Source organism: Oryctolagus cuniculus, chromosome 17 (assembly GCF_964237555.1).
Source record: "Oryctolagus cuniculus chromosome 17, mOryCun1.1, whole genome shotgun sequence".
In the NCBI taxonomy this organism is placed as follows: domain Eukaryota; kingdom Metazoa; phylum Chordata; class Mammalia; order Lagomorpha; family Leporidae; genus Oryctolagus; species Oryctolagus cuniculus.
In genome coordinates, this window is record NC_091448.1 from 14,947,903 (window position 1) to 14,972,703 (window position 24,801).

At 43.8% G+C, this 24,801-nt stretch overlaps 1 protein-coding gene across 4 annotated transcripts; it reads left to right on the forward strand.

Annotated features, from left to right (window-relative positions):
* Positions 1 to 339: 339 nt before the first annotated feature.
* Positions 340 to 23,559, forward strand: CCDC47 (coiled-coil domain containing 47). Of its 4 annotated transcripts, none has more exons than XM_070060492.1 (14): positions 501 to 703; positions 985 to 1,322; positions 6,427 to 6,707; positions 7,407 to 7,514; positions 7,992 to 8,166; positions 9,509 to 9,630; positions 9,858 to 9,923; positions 11,041 to 11,142; positions 11,360 to 11,470; positions 12,879 to 12,964; positions 16,603 to 16,661; positions 17,103 to 17,212; positions 17,447 to 17,614; positions 21,870 to 23,559. In XM_070060492.1, exons 3-14 carry the CDS (start codon positions 6,444 to 6,446, stop codon positions 21,948 to 21,950), a joined length of 1,452 nt encoding a protein of 483 aa, XP_069916593.1. In that variant the 5' UTR covers positions 501 to 703; positions 985 to 1,322; positions 6,427 to 6,443; the 3' UTR covers positions 21,951 to 23,559. The 4 variants fall into 4 exon arrangements, with proteins under 4 accessions (XP_002719520.1, XP_069916594.1, XP_069916593.1 ...); XM_017349276.3 differs by having other exon boundaries at positions 503 to 703; positions 1,115 to 1,322; XM_002719474.5 differs by lacking the exon at positions 985 to 1,322 and having other exon boundaries at positions 340 to 703.
* Positions 23,560 to 24,801: the final 1,242 nt, after the last annotated feature.

A 24,801-nucleotide genomic window follows, 5' to 3' on the forward strand; every position in this document is an offset into this window, starting at 1 on the left:
AGGCTACGGCGCCGGAAGGCGTCCTGACTCCCCTTCTTTAAAGCTCCGGAATGGCTCGCGGCTCCTCACACCTTGACAGGAAACCGCTGCTTGGTGAAGAGCGCTTATGGCTTGCCTAGCAAGTGGATATGGAAATAAAAGAGTAGGGCTGTCAGACAACCACCCAGAGATCCCAAGTGAAAAGAGGCTTGGACGGAAACACTTTTATAAAAATGTCGATTCCCTTCACTGTGGTCCCTTCCAGACACAACTTGAGCAATATTTTTCCACACGGCTGTGACCACGTGGTCCCGTGCAGCATGGCCACCTTTTGCTTCCGGAGCACCGGTTCAGAGCGCCGTCACTCGACTGAACCCGGGCGGAGAGGGCTAGGGCCGGAGAGGGTAGTTCCGGCCCAGGGGCGGGGATTATGTAATTTTCCCAGCAGTCCCACCTCACCTCAAATGGGCGTGGGAGATAGAGCGCGGGCCCGCCCCCCAGCCGCGCGCAGGCGCCGACGGGCCGCACGCATTCTACGTAACGGACGGCGGAGGCTACGTGAAGAGTGGCGCGGCGTGACTGCGCTACCTTGTCCGCCAGGGTCCTGGAGGCGTCGCGGACAGGAAGACCGCGGCGGCGGTGGAGACAGTGGCCAGGCTGAGAGGCAGGCGGGTGGAAGTGGCGGCCGCAGGAGTGCTGGGCCGGGTTTTAGCCTCGGGCGCAGGTAGGTAGTGGCCTCTGACGTCTTCGTAGGTGCGGCCCGGCCAGGCCGAGCGGTGGCTGAGTTGCGTGGCCCGGAGCCCGGCCGGGTTTCTCAGCCAGCGAGCCCTGAAGTCCGGCCGGTGGTAACACGCACTGCACCCCGCGCCCTCAGACCTCTCCCGTCTTTGTATATTAAAAAAAAAGGGGGGGCCAAGAGAGTCGCGGTTCCCCCTTTCCTTGCCTGTTTTCTGTTGGCGGTTAGGGGCTGGGTAATTTTAGTGGTTTTCGGGATCTTTCCTGCAGCGCGGTGAGCCAATGCCGTAGCTGTAGAGGAATTCACAGGGTGCAGCAGGATCGGAGCTCGACATTAGACGAGTTGACTCTCCGTGCTGGAGAGAGACTGGACGACAGGCGCAGTCGTGTTTTTATCCAGCACGAGTAAGGATTCAGGATTGTCAGCGTGATTCCTGCGAGTCCCGTGTTGTGGCCGCCGGCAGGAAGGCCTCGTCTCTAATGGCAACACGGAGTGAGCGCTCCCATTCGCGTCCGGACTCAGCCGCTGGGCGACTACTGGGCCTGACTTGTTCCCCTGCACCCTTGTTGGAGACCGGGAGGCTGGCAGGGAGTCGTGCATTTGAGAAGTGAGTTGACAGGTGCAGCCCCAGAGACGGAGGAGGGAAGGCCGTGGCACAGATGGTGTGGATAACTTTAACCAAATAACCTTGGAGGAGCCCTGGTACAGAGCTGAGTTATCTTAGAAATGCTTCGGTGGTGTGGACATTCCAAGTGGAAACTGAGTTTAAAATGATCAGACCTTTGATTCGTCAGACTTAGTCACGTTGACTACACCAGTGTTAACCTTTTGTTGCTTCTGTCTGAAGAGCTTAAGACTAGGATCTGAAGAGGGAAACACTAAATTAAAAGACAGCTTTTTTTTTTTTTTTTAAGATTTATTTATTTAAAGTCAGAATTACACAGAGAGCAAAGGACAGGCAGAGAGAGAGAAAGATCTTCCATCCGCCGGTAACTCCTCAGTTGGCTGTACTGGAGAGAGCTAGGCCAATGCAAAGCCAGGAGCTTCTTCCGGGTCTCTCACGTGACTGCAGGGACCCAAGGACTTGGGCTGTCTTCCACTGCTGCTATCCCAGGCCACAGCAGAGAGCTGGATTGGAAGTGGAGCAGCTGGAACTTGAACCAGTGCCCATATGGGATGTCGGCACTGCAGGCAGCAGCTTTACCTGGTACGCCACAGTGCCGGCCCCAAAAGAAAGCTTTTAAATTTATTTTATTTTCTTCGTATTTATTTGAAAGTCAGAATGATAGTTAGGGGGAAAGAATCTTCCATCTACTGGGTCACTCCCCCGATGGCCACAACAGCCAGGTCTGTGCCAGGGATACCATCCATTCCTCATGGGTGGCAGGAGTCCAAGCACTTCCGCCATCATCTGCTGCCTTTCCAGACACATAAGCAGTACTGGATCTGGTGCCTGGATAAAGGACGCCAGCGTAGCAGGTGGCAGCCTCATCCACTGTTAACACAGTCCCCACCTTTATTGTTCTTTATCTCTGTTAAGGATGGCTTTGGGGCTGGCACTTTGGCACAGCAGGTTAAGTTGCATCTGCAGTGCTGGCATCCCATATGGGCACCGACCACTTCCAATCCAGCTCCCTGTCAAGGCACCTGGGAGAGAAGATGGCCCAAGTCCTTAGGCCCCTGCACCCACGTGGAAGAACTGGAAGAAGTTCCTGGCTCCTGGCCCAGGCCTGGCTGTTGCGGCCATTGAGGAGTGAACCATTGGATAGAAGATCTCTTTCTCTCTCTGTAACTCTCTTTCAGATAAATAAATAAATCTTGAAAAAAAAAAAAAAAGAAGATGGCTTTATCCACTTATTCATAAGTTTTCCCGGAGTTTCCTATTTCTAGTCACTTTATATCATTCTGTAATATCTGTCAGATTAGTTTTCCTCCTCATTCCCACATTGTCAGTTTAATATTATTTTACCTATTTATCTTAGCCATTTACATTGCCTGCCTCAAGTATTCTCAGGTTCACTCTACTTATACACTGTCAGGGTTAAGCTACAAACTGGGTAGTGTCACTCTTGTATTTTAAAATGCTTTAGTGCAGGGACCAGCATTGTCGTGAAGCAGGTTAAGCTGCCCGCTGTGACATGGGCATCCATATGAGCAATGTTCCAGTCCTTGCTGGTCCACTTCTTCTTCTTTTAAATTTATTTATTTGAAAGGCAGAGTTACAAAGAGGCAGAGGCAGAGAGAGTCTTTCATCCACTGGTCCCCTCCCCAGATGGCTGCAACGGCTGGAGCTGTGCAGTTCGGAAGTCAGGAGCCAAGAGCTTCTCCTAGGTCTCCTATGTGGCTGTAAAAGCCCAAGGACTTGGGTCATCTTCTGCTGCTTTCCCAGCCAAGAGCGGAGAGCCAGATTGGAAATGGAGCAGCCAGGACTCGAACCAGCGCCCATATGGGATGCCGACACTGCAAGCAGGGTCTCTACCGGCTATGCCACAGTGCCGGCCCCATGATCCACTTCTGATCCAACTCCCCGCTGATGTGCCTTGGGAGAGCAGCAGAGGTTGGCCCAAGTGCTTGGGCTCCTGCACCCACCTGGGAGACCTGAAAGAAGCTCCTGGCTCTTGGTTTCAATCTGGCCCAGTCCCAGCCATTGTGACCATTTAGGGAGTGAACCAGTGGATGAAAGATCTCTCGCTCTCTATTTCTCTCTCTGTAACTCTGTCTTTCAAATAAATCTTTTAAAAAAATGCTTTAGTGGGGCTGGCGCTGTGGCATAGTGCCATATGAGTGCCAGTATGAGCCCTGACTGTTCCACTTGTGATCCAGCTCTCTGCTATGGCCTGGGAAAGCAGTAGAAGATGGCCCAAGTCCTTGGGCCCTTGCACCGTGTGGGAGGCCCAGAAGAAGCTCCTGACTCCTGGCTTCAGATCGGCACAGCTCCAAGCTGTTGCATCCAGCTGGGGAGTTGTGGTGAGAGATGGAAGACCTCTCTCTGCCTCTCCTCTGTGTAACTCTGACTCTCAAATAAACAATCTTTAAAAAAAATGCTTTAGTGTCCTATTAATATGAACTTCCTTGGTGTGATATTTAAATAAGGTTAATTATGATCTGGCCCCTGTTGCCTTTCCAGGCTCATTTCCCCTGCTTGGGTCTACAGACCCAGTACTCTATCCCATTAATTCCTCATGTGGTATTTCAGGAACCCTCTCTGCCACAGCTGTTCCTTATTCTGCAGTGCCTCTTCTCTGGTATAGGAGCCATACTTCTATTTTTATTTAAGAGTTGGTTTCTTTTATGGGTGGGCATTGTTGCGTAGTGTATTAAGCCACTGCTTGGGATACCTGTATCCCATGTTGGAATACCTGGGTTCAAGTTCTGCCTCTACTTCTCATCTAGTTCCTACTAATACACTCCACTGGAGGCAGAGCTGATGAAGGCTTAAGTAGAAAAGTCCCTGTCACTCTTATGGGAGACCTGGATAGATTTCCTGGCTCCTGGCTTTGGCCTAGCCCAGCCGGAGCTGTTGAGGATATTTGGGGATGTACCAACAAATAGAAGGTTCTTTCTCTTTCCCTCTGTCTTTCAAATAAATAAAAATGAGTAAACTTTACAATTTTTTTATTTTAATTACGAAAATATGTTGTAAAAAAAAAAACAAAATACCCAGAATCCTATCATATAAACTAGTATTTTATGTAGATGTATGTTTTTTCTAAACCTTTTTCTTTATGTAATTTGCTTTTTGTTCTTTAAGATTTATTTATTTACTTGAAAATCAGAGAGACAGAATATCTTGTCTGCTGGTTCACTCCCTGAATGGCTGCAATGATTAGGATGAAGCCAGGAACTTCATTGGAGTCTCCCACACGGGTGCAGGAGCCCAAGCACTTGGGCCATCTTCCACTGCTTTCCAAGGCCATAGCAGAGAGCTGGATCGGAAGAGGAGCAGCCAGGACTAGAACCGGCGCCCATATGGGATGCCAGCGCTTCAGGCCAGGGCTTTAACCTGCTGTACCACAGCGCCACCCCGTAACTCTGACTTTCAAGTAAATAAATAAATCTTTAAAAAATTTAAAAAAAAAATACAGCCTAAATATTTTTAATGATTAAAATCTGACTACTTTTCAAATTCCATCTCAGATTCCTTACCTGCTTGGTGAAAAGGTAGTATTGGCCTCCGTGTTGTTATCATTTAGCACATATTTTTGTCACTGTTGTGATTTCATTCTATCTATTCAAAAACTCATTCAGTTATTAGAATACTTAGTGTTCTTTTCTGAAAGCTATAAAATTCTGACATGTTGAATTCCATCATATACTCCAGGGAGCTGTTAGATAGCAGAAAATTACTAATTTAAGTAAGTGATATAAAAATTGCAGTTATCCACTTGCATTTGAGAAGCAGCCTGAGTAGCTTCTTGAGGTAAAAATCAAATCAGATCCCAGCTTTGTTGGTTGGTAGTTACACTGCTTAGCAACTCTTGGCCTTATATCCTTATCTGTGGGATGGCGATACTAACTCTGCTTTCCTCAGAGGGTTGTTGGGAAGATGAAAGGAGGTTTTTATGTTGTAAGATTTATTAATTTGAGAGGTAGAATTGCAGACAGAGAAAGGGAGAGACAGCGAGATCTTCTGTCTGCTGGTTCACTCCTCAAATGGCCACAAAAGCCAGAGCTGAGCCTATCCGAAGTCAGGAGCTTCCTCCAGGCCTCCCATGCAGGTGTAGGAGCCCAAGTACTTGGGCCATCCTCCACTGCCTTCCCAGGCCAGAGAAGAGCGCTGACTTTCAAATAAATAAATAATCTTTATTTATAAATCTTTACTAAATCATGGGTAAAGCCTCTGCCTGCAGTGCCAGCATCCTATATGGGCGCCAGTTTGAGTCCCGGCTGCTCCACTTCTGGTCCAGCTCTCTGCTATGGCCTGGGAAAGCAGTAGAAGATGGCCCACGTACTTGGTCCCCTGCACCCGTGTGGGAGACCCGGAAGAAGCTCCTGGCACCTGCCTTCTACTCTGACCTTTGTGGCCAATTGGGGAGTGAACCAGTGGATGGGAGACCTCTCCCTCTCAGCCTTTTCTCTATGTAACTCTTGACTTTTAAATAAATAAATAGATCTTAAAAAAAAGTGGAGCAGCCGGAACTTGAACCAGTGCCCATATGGAATGCCAGCACAACAAGCCATGGCTTCGCCTGCTACACCACAGTGCTGGCTCCAGGAGTTTTTTTGTTTGTTTGTTTTGTTTTGTGGTTTGGTTTGGCTGCTTTCTATGGAGTTTAGAACCACGCTTAGCACTTAGTGTTTTACGTGTTTGCTCTTTTGGTAATAATGACCACATGACGGTGATCTAAGGATGGGTGGCATCTTATGCCTTCATCATATCCCTTTCTTGGTTTCTAATAAAAAGCCTCTTGTAAGCTGTCAAAAAATGCTTTTTAAATACTCAGTGTAAGTGGAAGCAGTTTTAGAGGACGTGATGTAAGGAAAGTAAATGACTTGTCCAAAATTCTTCTGAAAACTAATGACGGAATCTAGCTTGGATCCCAAGCCTTTTGACCTCACTTCATTGTTCTTTATATAAATGTTACCTGAATTGAATATGAATTAATGAGAAAAGTAGGAGATACTTTTGAGGTTTTTTTTTTTTTCTGACTGCAAATTTGATCAGTATACATGGTAAGTCAATCTATTTTAGGGTTGTTTTTTTTCTTAAGCTTGTTTTTAAGGTGCAATGAAAGCCTTCCATGCTTTCTGTGTTGTCCTCTTGGTGTTCGGGAGTGTCTCTGAAGCCAAGTTTGATGATTTTGAGGATGAGGAAGACATAGTGGAGTATGACGATAATGACTTTGCTGAATTTGAGGATGTCCTGGAAGATTCTGTTACTGAGTCTCCTCAACGAGTTGTAACTACTGAAGATGATGAAGACGAGACAACTGTCGAATTGGAAGGGCAGGATGAAAACCAAGAGGGAGACTTTGAAGATGCAGATACTCAGGTGAGGTTCCTTTTTATTGATTTCCTGGGGAATCAGAAGGATTTACAAACATTTAAACTAAGACTCAGGTCTAGAGAAACCTCTCTGGAATCTTCATTTTTGTTCAATGAATAGAGCAAGTCTTCTAAATGGTGGCGTATTCCTGCCTTTTATATTGATAGAGCAAACTTTTCTGCTAGCTGGGAGAGGGGCTGGGGAGTGGATGCTGTGTGTGGGTGAGAATTTTGTCATTTACAGATTTGGATTCAAAAGTATGGGGAGCCATTACTTGGGTGTTTTTGTTTGCCCCTGCTTTACTGAGGTATTATTGACAAGTAAAAACTGTTTGTATTTAAGGTGTACAACATGGTGTTTTGATATGCACACGCCATGTGAAATGATTACCACAGTCAAGCTAAGTAACAACTTACCTCACATGGTTGCCTTTTGTGTGTCTGGTGAGAATACTTAAGTTCTACTCTCAGCAAAATTCAAGTATCCAATACATTATTATTCACTGTAGTCACCAGGCTGTATATTGAGTCTCAAGAACTTATTTATCTTATAACTGAAAATTTGTAGCTTTTTATCAATTTTTAATGTAATATTTGTATGTTCTGTGCTTGCTGCATGTTTTCTTCTGTTAAGTGTTGCCCACAAATAAGACATGACTGCTGGTGACATTTGTGGAATAAAACAGATTGTGCTTCATTTTTGTAGGAGGGAGATACAGAAAGCGAGCCATACGATGATGAAGAATTTGAAGGTTATGAAGACAAACCAGATACTACTTCTAGCAAAAATAAAGACCCAATAACAATTGTTGATGTATGTATACAGGATTCTGAGTTCCAAACTGATCAACAAAATATCTTGCTGGCATTAATCCCAGAAATATAGTTGGTGACATAGAACTGGTGTTGATACAATAGTGAGAGCTGGGAAAGTGCTTGACAGCCATTCTTATGATTAAGATCCACATCTAAAGAAGCGACTCTATTTTTATTGTAGCCCTCGTCATTTTTCTTACTAAGGAATAGGCAAATGGATATACCTTGGATTTATTTTAGGATAGGACTCAGAATCAAGTTTAGTACAGTTTTTCAGCTTCCCAACCAAGTGTCTTTCCATTTTCTTTTATAAAGCTGACCTAGGAAAGCAAAATGGGCATATTTTTCAAAATTTAACCATATTCTGGGGCAGTTATATAAAGTATCACATATTTATAGGTTTTCTCATTCTTCATCCCATGAGTTACACTCCATCCTTTAGCCTCAGCCAACATAAATGATTTTGCTTCTTTAGGTTCCTGCACACCTCCAGAACAGTTGGGAGAGTTATTATCTAGAAATTTTGATGGTGACTGGTCTGCTTGCCTATATCATGAACTACATCATTGGGAAGAATAAAAATAGTCGCCTTGCACAGGCCTGGTTTAACACTCATAGAGAGCTTTTGGAGAGCAACTTTACATTAGTGGGTAAGTTAGGCCATTGCAAGTCCAGCTGCCTACTTGAAAAATAATGTGGTAAGAACAGTTATATGCCTCAGTATGCGCCTCTGATTTCATCGACTGCTGGAGAAGTGGTATTTTTTTTCTCCCACGGATCCCATTTTGTTAGATTTATATACTGAATAATTTACATTTATTTCCTCATCTTTCATTCTAGTTATACTGTTAATCAACAGTATAATTGCTAAACAGCCTCTGATTAAAATAGTATAATCAGTGTTTTCAAAACAAGTTTACAAAATTCTGGCTAAAACCAAGACATTTTTATATTTTATGTAGCTTGATTAATGCCTTCAGTTCATCTTTTAGAAATTGGGAATCCCTCAGAATTCCCTCAGATTCTAGGCACTTTAGTTTTGGAGCCACTGACGAGGTGAACTGAGGCACTTTGAGGAATGTCTGTAATTGTGTTGTAGGGAGGCCACATTTACCTCTGCCTGGCATTCAGGGCTTGCAGAGTGAGCAGGTGTCTACTGCTGTACTCACTAGCAGACTATTTATTATGCTAGCTACTTTACATACTTTGTTTCCTATTTGTTCTTTGTAACAACACTGTTAGTTGGAGATGGTTTCTATTTTCCTTAAGGGAACTGAAGAGCATAAAAGTTAAAACTTACCGAAACTATTGAATTGCAACCACACGAGTAGGACCTATCTGCCTATTTCCAAAGTCCCTGCTTTCTCCCCTGTACCATGTCATTTTAGAGCGAGCAGCCCCCTTTGCTCCTCACACATCACCTCAGCTTGTTTTCGTTTGGCTTGTCAGCCTCCTTACCTGGTGAGGCTAAACAGTCTCTTTTGTATGGTTAATGAATTAAGTGAACAAGGAAATTATTGGAATTTGAGCTTTTTATTGATCTAAAATAGAACTCTTACTACCACTGATAAGTCCCAGTTATCATTTTGCTGTTGGAAAAGAAAACGTCATTAAAGTTAACTCATTGAAGACCCTGTGAGAGAGTGTTGAGTAGTTTGTACTAATGGTACTTTTTTTTTTATTCACTGGGTAGAAGTTTTATTTTGTCTCATTTTTTATTTACTCAGATTCATTCTCTGAGCTGATCATCATTAGACTAAAAGGGACATAGAAGTAATGCCAGAGTTAATCTTTTTATTTTTGGACAACAGGGTTTCAAAAAATAAAAGCAGTAGTGCTGATCTATTTTAATTTCTGTCCAAATGAGAATTCTATAAACTAGTGAAGTATGGCTGCCTTGAAGCTACAGTCCTTCCGGGGTCAGGACATAGGAGGTGTGGCAGTTAGGCCCCAGCATTTTCAGTGCATCCCATTGATTGATTTTACCCCTAGGGGATGATGGAACAAATAAAGAAGCCACAAGCACGGGGAAGCTGAACCAGGAGAATGAGCACATCTACAACCTGTGGTGTTCTGGGCGGGTGTGCTGTGAAGGAATGCTTATCCAGCTGAGGGTAAGTACGGAAGTTGGGATACAATTGTATCTTCTCTTAATTTCTTCCTAATCCTCCAAATTCAGCATCTCCTCTCTTCATGTCTGACTTAAATGAGTCCTAAAAACTGTGTTTCTCTTAATTGGCAAAGGTGTTGTAGAATATATTTGATATGAAATATTTGATGTCCCCTCTTTATGGTAAGTAGAAGATGTAACTGTATTAACTCCTCCTTCTCGTTTTCTTAGTTCCTCAAGAGACAAGACTTACTGAATGTCCTGGCCCGGATGATGAGACCAGTGAGTGATCAAGTGGTATGTATTCTTCCTGTTGGTTTTCTGTAAACAAACAATTCTTAGAGCTTATTCCATTTCTGCTACATCATGTTTGGAGTTTCTGGTAGCTGTGTCTATGCCAAAAAGTGACTCTTCTGTTCAGACACTTTATTAGTAAGTTTTGTGTTACTCTAACTAGAATACTTGGGGCAGACATTTAGCCTAGCAGTTACAACGCTCACATCCCACATCTGAGGCCTGACTTTGATTACCAGCTCTGGCTCTCGATTCCAGGTTCTGCCCGGGAGGCAGCAGTGAAGGATCAAGTAATTGGATTCCTGTCACTCAGCAGTTGAGTTCCTGCAACCCACATGGGAGAACTGAATTGCTTTCCCAGCTCTGGCTTTGTCCCAGTCCCAGGTCTTGCCATTGTGGGCATTTGGGAAAGAAACAGCAGATGGGAGCTCTTAATATTTTTTCTGGCTCTATCTCTGTCTGCCTCTCAAATAAATAAATAAATATTGAAAACTAAAATACCTGAGAGGAGCTACTTGGGAAGGAAGCCTCCAGCTTAATTCATCTATTGTTAACATTAATTAAGACTTTGTGGACCATTGCCTCCAATTCCTGGGCCTTTCAGGGAAACTCAACTGATTATAGACTTTCTGCCATATAGTAACACAATTATGGGCTTGATATCCCACTTAAGGAGGATGCTTTATATACAAGAGGGTGGCAACCTTTTTTTTTTCTTTCTTTCTTTCTTTCTTTCTTAAGATTTATTTATTTGAAAGACAGAATTACAGATTACAGAGAGGGTGAGACAGAAAGAGATCTTCCATCCACTGGTTCACTCCCCACATGGCCACAATGATCTGGACTGGGCCGGCTGAAGCTAGAAACCTGGAACTCCATCCAGGTGTCCCAAGTGGGTGGCAGGGCCTGCCCAGACACATTGGAAGGGAGCCCTATCAGAAGTGGAACAGCTGGACTTGAACCACTGCTCATGGGATGCTAGTATTGCTGTACCACAGTGCTAGCCCCAAGGATGGAAATCTTAAGGACCATTTAGAAATTTTCCTGCCACAGAAACTAACAAGTGAGGTGTTTTTTTTTTTTTTTTTTTCAATTCTCTCTCTTTTTTTTTTTTTTTAAGCAAATAAAAGTAACCATGAATGATGAAGACATGGATACCTACGTGTTTGCTGTTGGCACACGGAAAGCTTTGGTACGACTGCAGAAGGAGATGCAGGATCTGGTATGTCAAGTGTTTCCCACCCCCCCAAAAAAAAAATATATATATAGAGAGAGAGAGAGAGAGAGCCTCTTTATTATGTAACTGTTCAATTTTATAAACTGGGATGAATTATCACTTCAAAGTGTTGAGGACCACTTTGAAATAAGTCAGTACATATCCTTTTCAGAAAAAAATAAGTATGTGCATAACGAAGTGTTCCAATTATTTCCTCTTCTAGAGTGAGTTTTGTAGTGATAAACCTAAGTCTGGAGCGAAGTATGGACTGCCTGATTCTCTGGCCATCTTGTCAGAGATGGGAGAAGTGACAGAGGGAATGATGGATACGAAGGTAAGTGCAGTAGACTGCGTCCTTTCCCGGACCTTGGTGTTGATGGGGCACTCCCCGACAGTCATGCTGCACAAGGCTTCATTTTATGGCAAAGCACTCTTACATATTCCTCTCCCACACAGTTATTAAAATATCTCGTTTAATAGTAGGTTAACTTGTCAAAAGCACAGTTTGATTGTCAAGAAGTTCTCTCTAAATCAAGAGCAAATTGTTCTTGGTATTGTTAATGACTTTGAGGATTTTTGAGAAAGGAAGATAACTTTAATTATTTTTACCATGTCATATAATCCGTAGTTTTGACCTTCATTTAGTTGAGAGAGAGATGTAAAGAGTTGTTTCTTTAAATTGGTTGTATAGTGGTCACACACACCTCAGTATCATAAAAATACAGGAAAACTCGATGATAATTCTAAATTTAAGTTCGAGGTGACATGTTTAATTTTTTTTTTATTTATTTATTTTTATCTTTGACAGGCAGAGTAGACAGTGAAAGAGAGAGAGACAGAGAGAAAGGTCTTCCTTTTGCCGTTGTTTCACCCTCCAATGGCCACTGCGGCCGGCGCATCACACTGATCCGAAGCCAGGAGCCAGGTGCTTCTCCTGGTCTTCCATGCGGGTGCAGGGCCCAAGCACTTGGGCCATCCTCCACTGCACTCCCTGGCCATAGCAGAGAGCTGGACTGGAAGAGGGGCAACCGGGACAGAATCCGGCGCCCCGACTGGGACTAGAACCTAGTGTGCCGGCGCCGCTAGGCAAAGGATTAGCCTATTGAGCCACAGCGCTGGCCAAGGTGACATGTTTAGAAAGAATTCCGCCTGGTGCCGCAGCTCACTAGGCCAATCCTCCACCTGCGGCGCCAGCACCCCGGCTTCTAGTCCCGGTCGGGACACCGGATTCTGTCCCGGTCGCCCCTCTTCCAGTCCAGCTCTCTGCTGTGGCCCGGGAGTGCAATAGAGGATGGTCCAGGTCCTTGGGCCCTGAACCCACATGGGAGACCCGGAGGAGGCACCTGGCTCCTGGCTTCGGATCGGCTCAGTGTGCCGGCTGTAGCAGCCACTTGGGGGGAAGACCTTTCTCTCTGCCTCTCACTGTCCAACTCTGCCTGTCAAAAAAAAATAAAGTACTTCCCCTTTTAGAATCCCCTAAAATTATTTTAGATTTTTTTATCTTTATACTTTTATTCTTATTTAGAATATTACTTTGAGACATTTTCTGCTGCTCAGTAGGAAATTTAATCATTGGTGTGACCAAAGACAGATACTACTTTCATTTTAGATACTTAAATTTAATTCTTAAGAAGTTTTGCTTTAATGATGTGTAAAAGTAAAGTGTAAAGGATGAATATCATTATGAAAAAAGGGAAATGCATCAAACTGTACTTTTAAAAAGAATATTTTTTTCTTTTCAGATGGTTCACTTTCTTACGCATTATGCTGACAAGATTGAATCCGTTCATTTCTCAGACCAGTTCTCTGGTCCAAAAATTATGCAAGAGTACGTATGGGATGAAACTATTGAAATTAATCTTCCTCGCTGGCTTTTTGTGTTGAAACACTGGCAAGGTGCTTCTGCAATTTCCCTTACCAGAGAGGGAGGGAAGTTGCTGAAGGGCCTCCAGATTTTCCTTTGCTTTGACTGCATGCATGGTAAGAGGTCATTAAAAACCTATGGGAGGAGTGGTGCTGTGACATAGTAGGCTCTGCCTGCGGTGCCAGCATCCCATGTGGGTGCTGGTTCGTGTCCCTGCTGCTCCACTTCCAATCCAGCTCTCGGCTATTGGCCTGGGAAAACAGTGGAAGATGGCCCAAGTGTTTGGACCCCTGAACCACATGGAGACCTGGATGAAGCTCCTGGCTTCACATCAGCTCAGCTCTGGCTGTTGCAGCCATGTGGGGATTGAACTAACGCAGGGAGAACTTCTTTCTCTCTCCCTCTCTGTATGTAACTCTTCCTCTCGAATAAATAATTTTTTTTTTTTAAAAGAAACCAATGGGAGGCAAACAGATGAGCCTATCCTCCCCTAGTTTGCATGTGTCCCTACACATTTGCACCACCCACTCAGTGATGCAGAGCAGGTTCTAACAGAATGACAAACTATGAAAAATGCAAGTGCTATTCCCTTTTTCCTTTGTAGACGAGGTTCCTTTATTTATTTGTTATTCGTTGGTCTGCAATGTTTGACTTGGCGTTTGATTGCAAATCTGTCTTATAATTTTTAATTTTTTGGATATGTTGAATTTATTTTTGTTTTATTTAATAGGCAGAGAGACAAAGAGAGATCTTTCATCCACTGGTTTACTTCCCAAATGCCTGCAACAGTCAGGATTGGGCCATGTTGAAACCAGGAGCCGGCCGGCGCCACGGCTCACTAGGCTAATCCTCTGCCTTGCGGCGCCGGCACACCAGGTTCTAGTCCCGGTCGGGGCGCCGGATTCTGTCCTGGTTGCCCCTCTTCCAGGCCAGCTCTCTGCTGTGGCCTGGGAAGGCAGTGGAGGATGGCCCAAGTGCTTGGGCCCTGCACCCCATGGGAGAGCAGGATAAGCACCTGGCTCCTGCCTTCTGATCAGCGCAGTGCGCCGGCTGCGGCGGCCATTGAAGGATGAACCAAACCAACGGCAAAGGAAGACCTTTCTCTCTCTCTCTCTCTCTCTCTCTCTCTCTCTCTCACTGTCCATTCTGCCTGTTAAAAAAAAAAAGAAAAAGAAACCAGGAGCCAGGAACTCAATCATGGCTCTCCCATGACAGGGTCCAGAATAAATGTGCCATCTCCTGCTGTCTGCCAGGGTCTGCAGTATCATGAAGCTGGAGTCAGGAGCTAGATACAGGCATCTTAATCGCCATTCTCAGTACCCACCCTGGCTTTTCTCTTTGAATAATCGGGTGATTGTATTTTTCCTAACATACTATCAGATGTCCCCAAGGCCCATAGTTTCTGCTTTGTAGTATATTGTTCAGGTATACATATTCTGGGCTTGAACGTTTTCTTTGAATTTGTAGCCTATATCAGGAGAGCCCAATTATTCAGGTTTACCTTTGGTGTAGAATTGCCTTTGACCTGAAATTTTAATTAAGGATTACCTTCTCGTGGACTGTAGAGTGAGATTAAAAGTCTGCCTTGGGGCAAGCATTTGGCATAGGGGTTGAGACTGCTTGAGATGCCTGCATCCAGTATCAGAGTGCCTGGGTTCAAGTCCCAGCTCTCCTCTTCATTCCAGCTTCCTGCTAAGACACAACTCTAGGAGGCAACAGGTGATAACTCAAGTATTTGGATCCCTGCCACCCATGAGGGAGACTTGGATTACGTTCTCAACTCCTAGCTTGGGCCTGACCCTAGTGCTACCATTGTGGATATTTGGGGAGTGATCTAGCAGATAGAAGATCTGGGTCTTTCTTTTCTTTTTCTTTCTTTTCTCCTTCCTTCCTTTCTTATTTTTATTGATTTATTGATTTGAAATGCAGAATTATCAGATAGAAAGAGATGTTCCATCTGCTACTTCACACTTCAAATGGCTACAATGGCCAGGGCTGGGCCAGACTGAAGTCAGGAGCCAGGAGTTTCTTCCACATCTCCCATGTGGGTGCAGGGGCCCAAGCACTTGAGCCATCTTCCATTGCTTTCCCAGGCACATTAGCGGGAAACTGGATCAGAAGTGGAGGAGCCGGGTCTCAAACTGGTACCCATATGGGATGCTGGTATTGAAAGCGGCAGCTTTTTACCTGTTATGCCACAATGCCAGCCACTGCCTTTCTTTTCTTTTTCTTTTTTCTTTTTTTTAAAAGATTTATTTATCTATCTGAAAGTGAGAGTTACAAAGAGAGAGGAGAGGCAGAGAGAGAGAGTTCTTCCATCTGCTGGTTCACTTCCCAATCGGCCGCATCAGCCAGAGCTGTGCTGATCAGGAGCTAGGAGCCTCTTCTGGGTCTCTCATGTGGGTGCAGGACCTAAGGACTTGGGCCATCTTCCACTGCTTTCCCAGGCCATAGCAGAGAGCTGGATCATAGTGGAGCAGCTGGAACTTGAACCAGTGCCCATAAGGGATGCCGGCACTGCAGGCAGCAACCTTACCCACTACACCAAAGCGCAGCCTCAAGCCCCTGCCTTTCAAATAAATAAATAAATAAAGTGAAATAAATTGTTTTTTAAAGCCAGTCTGGATTTTAGTTGTATGTCAAGATACTCAGGTCGCTATGCCTGTGTATGATGTTGCATCATCCTTTGCTTGCTAAACTCAGTAGCAGCACTAGGGGAGAATCAGAGCATTTCTAGAGCCTTTTATGTTGGAGAGAGGGTGGTTGGAGGTCAAAGATTACAAAGGCAATCTTCTATGACAGAACTAAATTACATATGCTGTAGTGGATTATCTGTAAGTTTATTCTGAGTCTTAGGTCTAAGATAAGATTACTTGTTATAAGAAAGTATGGGGGCCGGCACCGTGGTATAAAGCCACTGCCTGCAATGCCGATATCCCATGTGGCCCCAGTTTGAGTCCTGGCTACTCCACTTCCGATCCATTTCTGCTAAGGCCTGCGAAAGCAGTGGAGGATGGCCCAAGTCCTTGGGCCCCTGCACCTGCGTGGGAAACCTGAAAGAAGCTCCTGGCTCCTGGCTTCAGATTGGCCCAGCTCTGGCCATTGTGGCCATTTGGGAAGTGAACCAGCGGATGGAAGACCTCTCTCTCTCTCTCTCTCTTTTACTTTCTCTGGCTCTGCCTCTCTGTAACTCTGCCTTTCAAATAAGTAAATCTTTAAAAAAATAAAATTAGAAAATATGAGTTGGAAATGAAACATAAAATTCTATCAAAATAAGCAAAAATATTAATTAAAATATGTGCCTCACTCTTAAATATAGGCTCATTTCTGGCTCCCCTGGTGAGATTGTATTTACCCTACCTGCAGGGAGATGTTCAAAGATAGGATAACAATCACTTAGGAATGCACTCATCTGATAGACAAGTAGTCCAGATAACCTGTGAAGTTCCTTCAGCCTCAGATCATGTTTGTCTTGATGATGCCAAGCCAAATACTGTCCTGATGATTTGTAGGTATTGTTCATCTAAGAGAACTAGGTGGTTTGTGTGCATGGAAATTATCTTTCTTATGTTGCTTCTTAATTGCCTATTCTTTTATGACAGGGAAGGTCAGCCCTTAAAGCTACCTGACACGAAGAGGACACTATTGTTTACATTTAATGGTAAGTATTCTTGGGCTTGTTTGGGTTTGAAGTTTAAGGTTTATTTATGTATTTATTTGAAAGGCAGAGATATCTTCCATCTGCTGGTTCCCTCCTCATATGGCTGTGATGCATCTCCCACATGAGTAGCAGGGGCCCAAGAACTTGGGCCATCTTCTTCTGCTTTTCCAGGTGCATTAGCAGGGAGCTGGATCAGAAGCAGAGCAGCCTGGACTTGAACTGGCTCTCAGATGTGGGTGCCAGTGTCATAGGCGGCAGCTTAACCTGTTGTACCTGAACAGGTTAAACTGGTTCCCTTTAATTTCCCATTTTTCTACTGCATATTAACTACCTAAGAAACTAGGGAAAAGGATGTTATTATTAACAACAAAAAAATAGTTGGGTGACATAGAAGTATTAATGCTGCCATTAACTCAGTGGGAAAATGGCTTTCTTTTCCAGTGCCTGGCTCAGGTAACACTTACCCAAAGGATATGGAGGCTTTGCTACCCCTAATGAACATGGTGATTTATTCTATTGACAAAGCCAAAAAGTTCCGACTCAACAGAGAAGTAAGACCCAACGCCTGAATTATAAATTGGCACCTTTTATTGTTTCTTTGTTTTATTTTATTTTCCTTTATTTTTTTGCCTTGTGGGAAGCAGACTGTCAGTGATTTCAGTGATTGAATCTTTGCTAGTTTACTTGAAAGTACTGAATGGGAGTAGTTTTATGAAAGAATGTTAAGCAGGAAATTGTTGGGTAAAAATGGATTTCTTATGGAAAACTTTGTTTCTTGGGGAAAGGGCAAACAGAAAGCAGATAAGAACCGTGCTCGAGTGGAAGAGAACTTCTTGAAGCTAACCCATGTGCAGAGACAGGAGGCTGCACAGTCCCGGCGAGAGGAGAAGAAAAGAGCAGAGAAGGAGCGAATCATGAACGAGGAAGATCCCGAGAAACAGCGCAGGCTGGAGGTAATGCAAACTTTCCCTGCCATCGGGGAAACTGAAACTTGGACGCAGGCCTGTTTGCACCACAGTGGCTATTAAGGTGATTCTGTGTAGGAATGTAAACAGCCTAAAAGTTAGGCGTTTTCTCAGTGTTTGGAACATTTTGTCAATAGATAGCTCTACGAAGATGGTTAAATAATCCTTCCTCTTCAGCCATGATGTATGAAACCTGTGAACCTGGCAAGTGCTCTGAATTATCCATTGCCCCAGCACAGTCTCCTTTTCAAAGTTCCACTGTCATCTTTCAAGCCAAATATTTATAGAAAGAAATTATGAATTTTAATAGTACTAGCACATGTGCCTTATGGGCTAAATAAACTTGATACATTAAATCCAAAATTTGATTACAGAATTAGAGGAGTAATTTTTTTTTTGCATAACTAGAAAAGCTCAAAAGCGTTTTAGGCTTCAGTTTGTTATGTTCCAAAGTTCAGCATGTTCTGATAGTTTTGTGAAATAGGATACCATAGTCCAGCTCTAAAAACATTCTTTTTTTTAGAGATTTATTTATTTGAAAGTCAGAGTTATACAGGGAGAGAGGAGAGGCAGAAAGAGAGAGAGAGGTCTTCCATCAGCTGGTTCACTCCCCAATTGGCCGCAACGACCGGAGCTGTGCCAATCCGAAGCCAGGAGCCAGGTGCCTCCTCCAGGTCTCCCACATGGGTGCACGAGCCCAAGGACTTGGGCCATCTTCTACTGCTTCCTAGGCCATAGCAGAGAGCTGGATTGGAAATGGAGCAGCAGGGACTCAAACCAGCGCCCACATGGGATGCCGGCACTGCAGGCAGCGGCCTTACCGACTACGCCGCAGCACCAGCACCAGCCCCTAAAAACATTCTTAAAAAGGTTTACATGTCTTTAGATTAAAACAAATGATTTATTTGAAAGTCAGATTGGTGCCAGCACAGTGGCATAATGAATAAAGCCACCGTCTGTAGCAGGAGACTAATGGTGGCAGCAGGAGACAGAGAAAGTGATCTTTCATCCGCTGGTTCTTTCCCCAGATGGCTACAACCACCAGGCCTGAGCCAGGCCAAAGCCAGGAGCCAGGAACTCCATCTGGGTCTCCATGTAAGTGGCAGAGCCCAAGTACTGGGGCCATGACCTGCTGCCTCCCAAGGTACACATTAGCAGGAAGCTTGAATGATGGTGGAGCCAGGACTCCAAAAGAGGCACTTTGATATGGAATGCAGGTGCCCTGTAGTGGTAGCATTTAACCACTGTGCCAAATACCTGCCCCCAGCTCTGGAATTTTAATTTACCTTGTTAATGCTGTTTAAAAAGAGAACAGGGTCAACATTCTGGCACAGCTGGTTAATGTACCACTTGCAACGTTGGCATCCCATATTCAAGTGTGCATTCCAAGTCCTGGCTGCTCTATTTCCAATTCGGCTCCCTGCTAATATGCCTGGGAAAGCAGCTGATGATATCCCAAGTATTTGGGCTATTGCCATCCATGTGGGAGACCTAATTAGAGTTCCAGGTCCCACATTTTGCATTTTTTAATTATTAAAGGTGAACATTTTTCATATGTATTGGCCTTAACATAAATATATTTCTTAAGTATATTAACATAAATATATTTCTTTGCTATGGCACTATATTCTATGTATCAGTATAGAGAATAAAGATGAATAATGGAGCCGGCACTGTGAAGTAGTGGGTTAAGCTGCCGCCTGCAGTGCCAGTATACCATGTGGGTGCTGGTTCAAGACCCAGCTGCTCCACTTCCTGTCCAGCTCTCTGCTATGGCCTGGGAAAGCAGTGGAAGATGACCCAAGTCCTTGGGCCCTTGCACCCATGTGGGAGACCTGGAAGAAGCTCCAGGCTCCTGGCTTCAGATTGGCACAGCTCCTGTCATTGTGGCCAATTGGGGAGTAAACCAGCAGATGAAAGACTTCTCTCTTTCTCTCTCTGTCCCTCTCCCTCTCTCTATCTCTCTCTCCCTCTCCATAGTACTAGAAAGGAAAGAATGAATATGGTAGAGGTAAGGGTTGGGAAGATGGCAAGAGGACACTGAAACATACTTTGACTACTTTATGTAGCTGCCCTGGAATAAGATAGCTTTTGACATACGCGCTCTCACGGCCAGCACCATGGCTCACTTGGCTAATCCTCCGATTGTTGCGCCGGCACCCCGGGTTCTAGTCCCGGTCGGGGCGCCGGATTCTGTCCCGGTTGCTCCTCTTCCAGGCCAGCTCTCTGCTGTGGCCTGGGAAGGCAGTGGAGGATGGCCCAGGTCCTTGGGCCTTGCACCCGCATGGGAGACCAGGAGGAAGCACCTGGCTTCTGCCTTCGCATCAGCGCAGCACACCGGCCGTAGGGGCCATTTGTGGGGTGAACCAATGGAAGGAAGACCTTTCTCTCTTCTCTCTCTCTCTCTCTCACTGTCTATCTGCCTGTCAAAAAAAAAAAAAAAAAAAAAAAAACAGGCTGGCGCCGCGGCTCACTAGGCTAATCCTCCGCCTTGCGGCGCCGGCACACTGGGTTCTAGTCCCGGTCAGGGTGCCGGATTCTGTCCCAGTTTCTCCTCTTCCAGGCCAGCTCTCTGCTATGGCCAGGGAGTGCAGTGGAGGATGGCCCAAGTGCTTGGGCCCTGCACCCCATGGGAGACCAGGAGAAGCACCTGGCTCCTGCCATTGGATCAGCGCGGTGCGCCAGCCGCGGCGGCCATTGGAGGGTGAACCAACGGCAAAAGGAAGACCTTTCTCTCTGTCTCTCTCTCTCACTGTCCACTCTGCCTGTCAAAAAAAAAAAACAAAAAAAAAAAAAAAAAAAGCACTGAGATACGCGCTCTTACTACTTGCTTGCTACTGGGTCCTCACAGAAGGCAGCAGCACTGCCAGAGTAGATGAATCCAGACTCAGAATGCATTTTCCTGCAAGAGTGGCATTAATATTGGTGGTTGCGTTCTTCAGGCCACTTACACAGTAGCACATCTATGAATGGATAGACATTCAGGCCTACTCTATTATATAGGTGGAGCATTCTTTGTTACCTAACGTAGAAACCTAACACAGTCAATAGCTTCAAAATCTAGAATTTATAAATCTTGCTTTGAAATGTAACTGTTAGGTTATCAAGAGCTCTCCTTTATGCTATGTTCTCCTGCTTTTCCTCTTCTGTATTTTCTCAGTCCTTCTCCAGTTGAGTATATTTGTCAGAATGTTTCCACAACAATTCCCTAAAAACAGGAAATTTGAGATTGTAGCTAAAACACATTTTATTATTATTATTATTTAAAGATTTATTTATTTATTTATTTATTTGAAAGTCAGAGTTACAGAGAAGGAGAGGCAGAGAGAGATCGATCTTCTATCCATAATTCTCTTCCCCAAATATCCGAAATGGCCAGGACTGGGCCAGACTGAAGTCAGGAGCCAGGAGCTTATTCTAGGTCTCCCATGTGGGTACAGGGGCCCAAGCACTTGGGGCTATCACTGCTGCTTTCCCAGGTGCAGTAGAGGAGCAGCTGGGAGTCAAACTGGCACCCATGTGGGATACCAGTGCTGCAGGAGGTGGTTTTACCCGCTATACCACAGTGTGGGCCTCTAAAATAGATTTTAATCACATGTGACCACTAATGATCAGCAGTGAGGTCATAATTTGACATGGCATCTAAGGCTGCCTTCAGTACAGGTAGTAATGACCTGAAGCTTCTTCCTCTTCTTGAATTTGATAGCCTTCTAATTGCTAAATATAAATTCCCAATTGAAAATTATGAGTTGAAGTATTGTGTTCAGGTATGCTGTTTGTGCCAATAAGAAGATATTTACAATGGATAACAAGACTCCTTCTAATTAATTAATATACTTAAAAGGCAGAGTGGCAGAGAGAAAGAGATCATTCATCTGCTAGTTTACTCCCCAAATGCTCGCAACTGCTGGGGCTGGGACAGGTTGAAACCAGGAGCCAGGAACTCCATCTGAGTCTCCCTCATGGGTGACAGAAACCCAAGTATTTGGGCCATATCTGCTGCCTCCCAGGTGTATTAACAGGAAGCTGGATCAGAAATGAAATAACTAGAACTCATTTTTTATTTACTTCTACATCATTTCAAGTTAATCTAATTTTCAGTTATTTTTATAACTTTTTTAGAGTGTTATTTATGGTGTAACCCTGTTTGTGAGTATTAGTAGTTTTGATTTGTTTAAATGTGTTTTTAGAACTTATTTTGGATTCTCTTATCTTTTCTCCCCTCCTCTCCCTCCATCCCCAGGAAGCTGCCTTGAGACGTGAGCAAAAGAAATTGGAGAAGAAGCAGATGAAAATGAAACAAATCAAAGTGAAAGCCATGTAAAGTCACTCCAGAGATCGCAATCCTAGTGCCATCTGTAAGCTCTGAATTCCCAGGAAACAAACAACACCAGTCCATTATGCATCTTAAAGTGCGGATGTTCCCAACAACTGAGAGATCCTTACTTCATCCTCTGTTCTGTTTTTGGTTTGGAATTTTACAGAAGTTGTAGATACATTGCAAGGGCTCTGTTTCCGTATTTCCTTTCAGATAATCAAATTGCTTTGATTATTTTATAAAAGGAGTGATATTTGAAATCTGTAGTTCTACAGTGTTTTAAAAACTATAGTATGAATCATCAGTGCTTTTAATACTATGATATTTGAAGAAATATCATGAAATTTAGAGATGGGTAATTAGATTGTTGCTTTTATTTAAATAAGGCAGTTGAAATAGCTATGAAGACTGACTCTAAACCAAGATTTCACAATTAACTCCTGGAATTACACAATAAACATTGCTTGGTGTTTTCTTCTGTGTCTACATTAAACTTGTGAAAAAGTAAAATTTAGAATACTGTACGTGGTAGTGAGATTTCGGAGACTCAAAACATAATGTTTTGTGGGTAGGAGGTGCTGATGACAGTATTAGAGAAAATCTGTAGCTGTTAGTATACTGACATGGAAAATTCTGGGTAGGACAGGAGCCCAGTTTTCTCCTTCCCTGATGCCATGAGCTAATGACAATGTGAATGCTGTGTTTTAAGTGGTTGAATATTTTATTTTTCTTAACAAGTGCATGAAAATTAACTTTTCCACCTAAGTCAGATTAGCTATCAGGTCATTGGTCTGTGTGAAGTAACAAATGTTTCTCTTTGTTGCTGCAACCCATTGGATGTTGATGGAGAAGCTCTGTTTTCTGTATCGGCTGTGTATCTTTGCTTTTCCCTCTCTGCTTTTATCTCTTCCACAGTTGAGGCTAGGTATGTTCTTTCAAAGAAATAGCCATGGATATGCATAAATATACTTTTAAAAATGAGCTTTCTTAAGCCATTGAGAGTTCTGCTTCTTGAGGAAGAAACTCTTGGGGGAGAGGCCCATCTATCTGCACAAGCATTTTGCTTGTTCAGATCTGTGCATTTTATAAATGCTTCCTACTAAGAAAGCATTTCTTGAAGTCGCGATTGTACCAGGTAATTTTTGCCGGGGATGGGACCGGGTTGGGCTTTTTGGTGGGGGCGGGGTGCTGGGTATTTTTGGTTGATGCTTTACGTGCAAGTCTGTCTCTGAGGCAATCACAGTGAGTTGCTGTGAAAACAGCATGTGCTGCTGCCTTTGCGACTGCATGGAAAATGTTCACACTAGTTTTTCTCTAGGTTAAAACAAATATGTAAATTGAGAGATGAAAATGTAATATTTTTAACAGTTCATGAAAGTAAGTTATTAAAATAACAAAATTTAATTACTTTAATGCTATATATTATTCTAGAATTAGCCTTGTTTTACAAACCTTTACAATACACTTTAGAAATCAAAGTTGATATGCTTAGCTATCTTTTGAGTAATATAAGCTTTCTTAAGAGTCCCACACATTTGGACCATGGCAGCTAATTTTGTATTTTAAGCATTCATATGAAACTACGAATGGACGTATATTAAACTGATTAACAAAATCTCAGAGTGCCGCCTTGACTTTTCTGGAGTTGCCCATAGAAAGTTCTTTCTATTCGTTAAAAGCCAGCACTGAAATGCTTTTCCCTCAGAAGACTTGATCGTGAAAATTCACATTGTTGTTACCAGCTTTCCCTTTCAGAATGTTTATGTTTTTAGAATGGGCTCCTCACTGGAGTCCCAATCTTGAATTAAGACCCCATTATTTCTCCCATGAATGAGAGGACAAAGAGAGAGAGTGTTGTTTGCTGGCACGTGCTGGAAAACCACTAAGCCCTCCAATTCTGCAATGCCTGTTCCCTTAACAAGGCCGAAATAAGCACTGGATTTAAAGACAGAGACCTGGCTTTCAGTGCAGCAAAACCAATCACTAGTCCTTTGACTTTGGCAGGTCATTAAGCTCTAAGTCTGCTCTCTGCATCCTTTTTTAAAATGAGGATAGTAATTGCTTTCCCTGCCTACCTTGCAAGTACTTCAACCCCAAGAGAGAATACAGATAAAATTGTTTTATAAACTTGTTAAGCACTTTACATAGGCAGGGTGTCATCTAGGACTGCTGTTCAGGTGGTACATTTTTGCTTTACCCTCTTTTGCTTTTTTTTTCACCGAATGGACACCAAACAGATCCTTTCAGAGTTCTCAAACTTTGTCAGCAAAACTTGGTAGGGTATTTTGGGAAGAAGAGAGGAGTAGTTGATGGTTCCGTTTCCTTTTATTTATTTATTTATTTTTTAAGATTTATTTTATTTATTTGAAAGGCAGAGTTAGAGACAGATAGGTCCTCCATTCGCTGGATCACTCCCCAAATAGCTGGAATGATCAGGGCTGAGCCAGGCCAAAGCCAGGAGCCCAGAGCTGCTTCATGGATGCAAGGGCCCAGGCACTTAAGCCGTCTTCCACTGCCCTCCCAGGTACATTAGCAGGGAGCTGGAGTGGGACAACTGGGACTCAAACTGGCACCCATCTGGGATGCTGGCATCACAGGCAGCGACTTGACCCACTGTGCCACAAAGCTGGCCCCTGGTGCTGTTTCCTTAATAATAGCAAACCTTTTCTATTACTTTCCCTGTTTCTTTAAATGGGACTTGGAGCAAAGAACAACATTGATACTCTCTTTTCATCCACCCTATGGAAACTGGCAATATGAACATTATTTAGAATCATGGTGTGGGGAGGAGTGAAAGACTTCCCTCTCTGGTTTCCTTGCTGCTCCTGCCCTCTCTCATTTTGAGTGATGTGAAAGG

Bases quoted from the DNA above. Each gene is read 5' to 3' on its own strand.
- CCDC47 (XM_002719474.5), top strand. From the start codon at position 6,444: ATGAAAGCCTTCCATGCTTTCTGTGTTGTCCTCTTGGTGTTCGGGAGT. The intron at 7,515-7,991 runs GTATGTATACAG...TTGCTTCTTTAG, and splicing joins ACCCAATAACAATTGTTGAT to GTTCCTGCACACCTCCAGAA. The intron at 9,924-11,040 runs GTATGTATTCTT...TTTTTTTTTAAG, and splicing joins GACCAGTGAGTGATCAAGTG to CAAATAAAAGTAACCATGAA.